Raw genomic sequence first — 6,641 nt, forward strand, 5'->3', positions numbered from 1 at the left:
GATGCTGGATATTTGCAAAATCAGAGATGCAATTGTGGGAAAAAAGCTGCAGCGTTCATATCAGAATCAGAAAAAAATCCAGGGAGGCTGTATTTCAAGTGTCCAAATAGGATGTGCGAGTTCTTTGGGTGGGGACCGGCTTCGACTGGGAATGCATCAGATTTCCAAAGGAAAAGTAAAGCTAGTCATATGAAGAATGAAGATGAGAGAGGCTATGATTATGATGTTGACAAACTCAATCAAATTATAAATAAATTGGAACGAGTTGAAGCAAACCAAGAAGCTATGAAACTGTTTATGTTCACAGCCATAGTGTTGATTGGTTTTACCATGCTAATAGCACTACTGAAGTGAATGTAACCTTTTAGTTATTTTTTTGGTATTTTGTTTTTTTTTTTTTTTTGGTGGATGTATTTGGGTTTTGAATGTTGTAGACCTCAAACTATGAATGTTATAGACCTTAAACTATGAATGTTGATATGTGAAGCTTAATGGAATTACCTACGTTTGACGAATGTGATGCGCTTGTATTTTATTTCTGTCAATGACGTTACCTGAAATTACCTATGCTTGACGACTTCATTATTTTATAATGTTGTAGACAGCTCTCATTATTTTATAATGTTGTGGACAGCTCTCATTATTTTATAATGTTGTGGACAGATTTCATTAATTTATATTCTTATTATTGGTCAGGTCATACTTGTTCTTCACCAAATCTGTCCGCAACATAACACAACCAAATATGTCCACAACATAACCGAATCTGTCCAAAACAGTATACATGTATCCAAATCTGTCCAGAATCCACATCTGTGCAGACAACACAAAATAACACTGTCCAAAAGCAAATCTGTCCAAAAAAAAAAAAAAAAAACCTGTCCAAATCTGTCCAGATCATTCCAAAATCTGTCCACAACATTATAAACCTGTGCAACACAAAATAAGACAACCAAAACTGTCCAAAATCAGTCCAAAACCAAAAAATCTGTGTACATCATTATAAACTTGTCCAAATCTGTCCAAAACCCAGATCATTATAAACCTGTCCAAATCTGTCCAAAACCAAAAAAAATTGTCCAAAACCAAAAAATCAGTCCAAAACCAAAAAATCTGTGTAGATCATTATAAACCTATCCAAATTTGTCCAAAACCAAAAAATCAGTGCAGATCATTATAAACCTGTCCAAATCTGTCCAAAAACCAGATCATTATAAACCACTCCAAATCTGTCCAAAATAAAAGCAAACTATCCATAGGATGTCCATATCATTCAACATTTGTCCACAACATTATAAACCTGTGCAACACAAAATAGCACAACCAAATCTGTCCAACATTCATGACACCAAATCTGTCCAAAATAAAATAAAACTGTCAAAATCTATCCACATCATTATAAATCTGTCCCACTGTAAATACATCTGTCCAAAACAAATGAAGATAAAATAAACTTCTCAGGGATGTCAATCTACATGATTGTCAGCAGGACTATGTGACGTTTGCGACAGATGGACTACAAAGTTTTCAACACTTGTACCTCGAAGCAACCCCTAAAAAGATCTGTGAGTGGGATACACAAAAGGCATTGACTGAGCCGTGTTATTCCCCTGCAATACACCAAACCATGTATTCAACTTCGATTACAATGTATACTACATTTTAAATGTAAACTATGTCACTAATTATAACTCACATCATATGTACCATACGTAAGAGGAGGACCACTTGTACCACCCATAAGAACTTGAGGTCGAAGTTGAGATGGAGAAATGTACATATCATGACGATGATCCTAAATTAATACCCATGACGAAAAACAAAAAAAAAAGATTAATAACCAAAAAATTTTAAAAACAAATGAAACATCATTGAACATTAATATTACCTTATTATAATTAATACCCATGACAAAACGAGGTTGTGATTGAGAAAAATTGACACGAAGACCATGATCCTAAATACAACCAATAGAAACTATGTAAACAAAACATTTGAATAAAAAACATGGTCATTATTTAACATTTGCTTAAAAACTTGCACACAAAAAACTATTACCTGAGTAGAATTACCACCCATGACGAAACGCGATTGTGATTGACCTTGGCAAGTATAAATAGCATCACCCGACTACATTGCCAGACAAACCAATTACAGATAAAAATAATTAAATGCCAAGCAACCCAACTTGGGAAGTGTAAACAGTAATGAGGTTGTGATTCACCCATGAATGAAATTACCACCCATGATTCACCCATTAAATACCTGAATAGAATTACCACCCATGACGAAATGAGGTTGTGATTCACCTTGGGAAGTGTAAACAGTGCCACCCGACTACATTGCAAAGCAATCCAATTACACATAACAACAATTAACCATATAATGAACGAACTTAATGAAATGAACTCATCAAACTAACCATATAAAGACCACATTACTATTAAATATTACCTGAATAGAATTATTAACCATGCGGAAATGAGGCTGAGATTCACATTGGGGAGTATAATCAGCGCCACCCTACACACAACGAAAAACCTTAATGAAATTAATACCCATGACTAAATAAAATCAATGTTTTAGTTTACTAATCTACTGTATTTTAATCGTATGCAATTTGTCATGTCCAAACCTGAATAGATTGCATCCTTTTCTTCTTTGCAATAGCTTTTTCCATCCCGCCTTTGATCCTCCTTCTTCCCTTACTAGTTGACTCTCTTTTCTTCAGTCCCTTAGCTTGGATTGGATAATCTACTTCATCACTCTGTGGGCATGCATTGCTTGGCGAATTTCTCAAATCAGTTACCTCCACTTGACCACAAATGTGGAGACTTAATTTGTCTTCAACCATTACACTCAGTTCTTCACCTTTTGAAACTAACAACTGATAAGTTTCTTCACTTTCAGCGACTCTACTCGCTATTGCTCTAAACATGGTCATTAATGACCGATATCGGTCACTTTGATGTAATTTGACATCAGCCTTCACTTCATACCCATGTCTATCTTTCACTCGTTCAGCCCTTGCTTTTTTAGTCCATCGTTTGAGTATATACTGTGGAGGAAGTTCCGTTGCATTGAATATATCTCTAAGCACCTTGAGACAATGTCGACATAATATGCCCTTCACTTCAAACTTCTTACAACTACAACTCAAACAACCCCCTCTATCCATTGTCACAATCTTATCTTTTTTCCCATCTACCATTGTTCTTATTGTGAATTTGGTGCTCTCACCATCATTAGTAGTGCCTATAATGGATGCTTCAATGGACTGCACATACTCATTTTGGAATTCCTCAAAAATAGTTTTCGTGTAAATCTCTGCCACTTGCTTTAACATCACAGTTGGAATTGAAACCCTCGGCAATTTTTGGGACAAATTATACTCCGCTTCCAATTCCTTATACCTCTTCTCATAAAGCACCCTCTCAAAATGCTTGAAGAACTCCATCAAATTATGGTCACAATTCAGATAATCCTTCATAAATGCATTAAAGGATTCACTAAGTTGAGTAGTACTCATTCCAGCTGCCCAAGAATTCATAATATATGGCCATCCCCATTTCTCCTTCACGCGAAAAGTCTGCTCCAACCAATGATTGTCGAATGCATCATACTCATGAAGCATTTGGTCCCACTGTATTCGGAATTCTTCTTCATCATCAATGTCATGCATAAATTTTGAAAACACACCCTTCACCCCTACATCATCGAAAACAGAACTTACATGCTTGACAGCATTTTGCATCAAATTCCACGTACAAAGACGATGGTTTGTATCGGGCATGACAATTGGAATGGCCTTAGCCATCGCAGCATCTTGATCTGTGAAAATAGTTTTCGGAGCTTTGTTTGACATTGCTTCCAAAAAAATTTGAAACAACCATGTAAAAGATTCAGCAGTCTCATCATACATCAACGCTGCACCGAATATAACTGTTTCTCGATGATGATTAAATCCAACAAATGATCCAAAAGGTCTATGCTCATTATTTAGTTTGTAAATAGTGTCAAATGTCACTACATCACAGAACTGAGCATAGTCCATGATCATTTGAGCATCAGCCCAAAATATATTACTTATCTGCTCATCACAATCTAATTGGACTGCATAAAAAAAAGATGGATTTTCCACAGTTTTCTTACGAAAGTAATGCAACACACTACCCGCTTCCCCATATTCCAAATCTTTTTGTCTCTTCGATCTTAGGTAATTTTTTTGGTCCAATTTGGTGAAACCAAGTGATGCTCTTCCACCAGATTCCCTACCAAATAGTTCAGAAGCAGACCTAAGAGGAATTCCAGATTGTGAAGCTAATTCTACTTCAATTGCTTGGGTGGTATAAATTTTTCTTTGGGATGGCAACATATGAATGCAATCTTCAGGCACAAGATCATGATTATGATGTTCAACAAAATCACAAGCAATATATTTTCCTGATATTCTATCTAACTTGATACTAAATCTGGCACCACAACCACATCTTACCTCTTGTCTTGGATTTTTGACAAGTGGATCTCGTTTGTCAATACCCCGACTTCCCTCTTTGTAACATACAAACGTGCGTGATGTTATCTCCTTCGTCTGTCTGTTCTTGTTTGCATATGCCTTCCTAATACTAAAGCCCACCTTTCCCCCAAACGTGTTGTAAAAGTCATATGCGGCTTGTTCAGAGTCAAATGGCATTCCCACTTTCGGCTTCCAACCACAATCATCAACAATATTATTTTCTTCCATTACCTACAATTCATATATATATACCACATTTATACTTAATTGCAGGTTCATATATATAAATCACATTTACCTACAATTCATATATATAAACCATATAATTATATGAATCCACAACTAAATTTATGAATCTGAAAATAGATCAATGTGATTAACGATATATGTAGAACATAAAATTGCATATGAAAAAATCTGACTTACTTCACTGACTGAACCCATTTCAGTTACTGAACCCATTTCATATGAAAAAATTTGAATTAATTGATTTCAAAAATCTGAATTTGAATTAATAGATTAAAATCTGAATCAAATATATTCAAATCAAATTTGAATTAACATGGGTTAATCTGAATCAAATTTGAATCAATTTGAATTAAAATCTGAATCGAATTTGAATTAATCTGAATCAAATTTGAATTAATCTGAATAAAAAATATTAAAATCTGGATTTGAATTGACAGATTAAACCTAGGCAACAGATTAAAATCTGAAATGGGTTAATAAACCATCTATACATATATACATATATATCAAAACAAATCTGAAACAAACAATAACAACCATATATGCATATATACATATATATCTATGAATCCCCAACAGATACAGATTTTAATTTGTGAATCAATAACAACCATCTATGAATCAATCTGAAATGGGTTAAAATCTAATAAATATTTATACATATTATACATATATATATATATATATATATATCAAACTATAACAGCAAGATAACAAATACAGATTATACATATATACATATATATATATAGATTGATCCAAAACAGATACAGATTATACATATATACATATATATATATATATATATAACAGCAAGATAACATTTTTCTATGAATCAAATTAAAATGGGTAAATCTGAAACAGATCTATATATATATATATATATAACAGCAAGATGATGAAATACACCTCGTTGTCGCCGCAAGACTGCCATTAAATCTATCATCAAACCCATTTCAAAAAACAATAACTGACTTATTTCCAATCTAATAGATTCAATGAGTGACTTATTTAAATATTTCTTTAATTTATCAAATCTATCGTCAAACCCATTTGAAAAAACAATAACAAATCTGTGGTCCAGCATAGTAATGTTTAATTTATCAAATCTTTTAATCAACTTGTTTTGACTTATTTAAATATTTCTTTGATTTGTCAAATCTATCATCACACTCATTCGAAAAAAGAATAACAAATCTGTGGTCCAGCATAGTAATGTTTAATTTATCAAATCTTTTAATCAACTTATATCAGAAATGTTAATAAACAAGTAATACAAAATAAAAAAATAAAATCTGGAGCATTTGCAAATATCTTCTTTCAATTAATTGGAGATACAATTAGTGTACAACATTATCAAGATTTTGAACACTAGATAATCAGAGGAAACAACACCAAAATTAGCCTATAAACCTGTCATCAAACCCATTTCAAATCTAACAAATCTAACCCAAAAATCACATACATATACATACATATATATATATATATATATAACTGCAAGATGATATATAACAGCAAGATGATGAAATAGACCTCGTTGTCGCCGCAATGTCGCCTTCCTGTCATCGGATCGCCGTCGGACTCACCGTCGCCCGCAATCCTTTGTGTTGCTCCTTCGCCATCGCGCTGCTCCTCCATCTCCGCCATCTCTTTCATCTCTCAGTTCCTCTCTCAGTTCCTCCCCTGCCTCTCGCGATGCCTCTCTCTCTCAGTGTGCTAGGGTTGATTGCCTTAGATCGATGGTGCAAAGAGATGATCCAGAGAAGAGAAAAGGGGGGAAATGAACATTTTGAAATTAAAAAAAAAAAAAACCACTAAACAAAACGACGTCGTTTTCCAAAAACGACGTCGTTTTGGATACCACCGCAGGAAC

At 33.9% G+C, this 6,641-nt stretch overlaps 1 protein-coding gene across 1 annotated transcript; it reads right to left on the reverse strand.

The window, feature by feature from the left end:
• Positions 1–669: 669 nt before the first annotated feature.
• Positions 670–6,415, reverse strand: LOC145791629 (protein FAR1-RELATED SEQUENCE 5-like). Its single transcript, XM_082872010.1, has 11 exons — positions 6,302–6,415; positions 2,636–4,747; positions 2,455–2,523; positions 2,266–2,337; positions 2,059–2,130; positions 1,889–1,957; positions 1,697–1,795; positions 1,183–1,249; positions 997–1,055; positions 879–929; positions 670–813 (listed from the first exon to the last, which is right to left on the reverse strand). The coding sequence occupies exons 1-11, from the start codon at positions 6,413–6,415 to the stop codon at positions 670–672; spliced, it is 2,928 nt and encodes a 975-aa protein (XP_082728136.1).
• Positions 6,416–6,641: the final 226 nt, after the last annotated feature.

Source organism: Camellia sinensis, chromosome 5 (genome assembly GCF_055761805.1).
Source record: "Camellia sinensis isolate YWXY chromosome 5, ASM5576180v1, whole genome shotgun sequence".
Lineage (NCBI taxonomy): Eukaryota > Viridiplantae > Streptophyta > Magnoliopsida > Ericales > Theaceae > Camellia > Camellia sinensis.

Excerpts from the sequence above, each read along its gene's own strand:
- LOC145791629 (XM_082872010.1), bottom strand. The coding sequence starts at position 6,415 with ATGGCGGAGATGGAGGAGCAGCGCGATGGCGAAGGAGCAACACAAAGG. Across the intron at positions 1,796-1,888 it reads TGGGTATTAATTATAATAAG|GATCATCGTCATGATATGTA; the intron begins GTAATATTAATG and ends GTATTAATTTAG. Across the intron at positions 814-878 it reads ATCTGGACAGATTTGGACAG|ATGTGGATTCTGGACAGATT; the intron begins GTTTTTTTTTTT and ends TTGTCTGCACAG.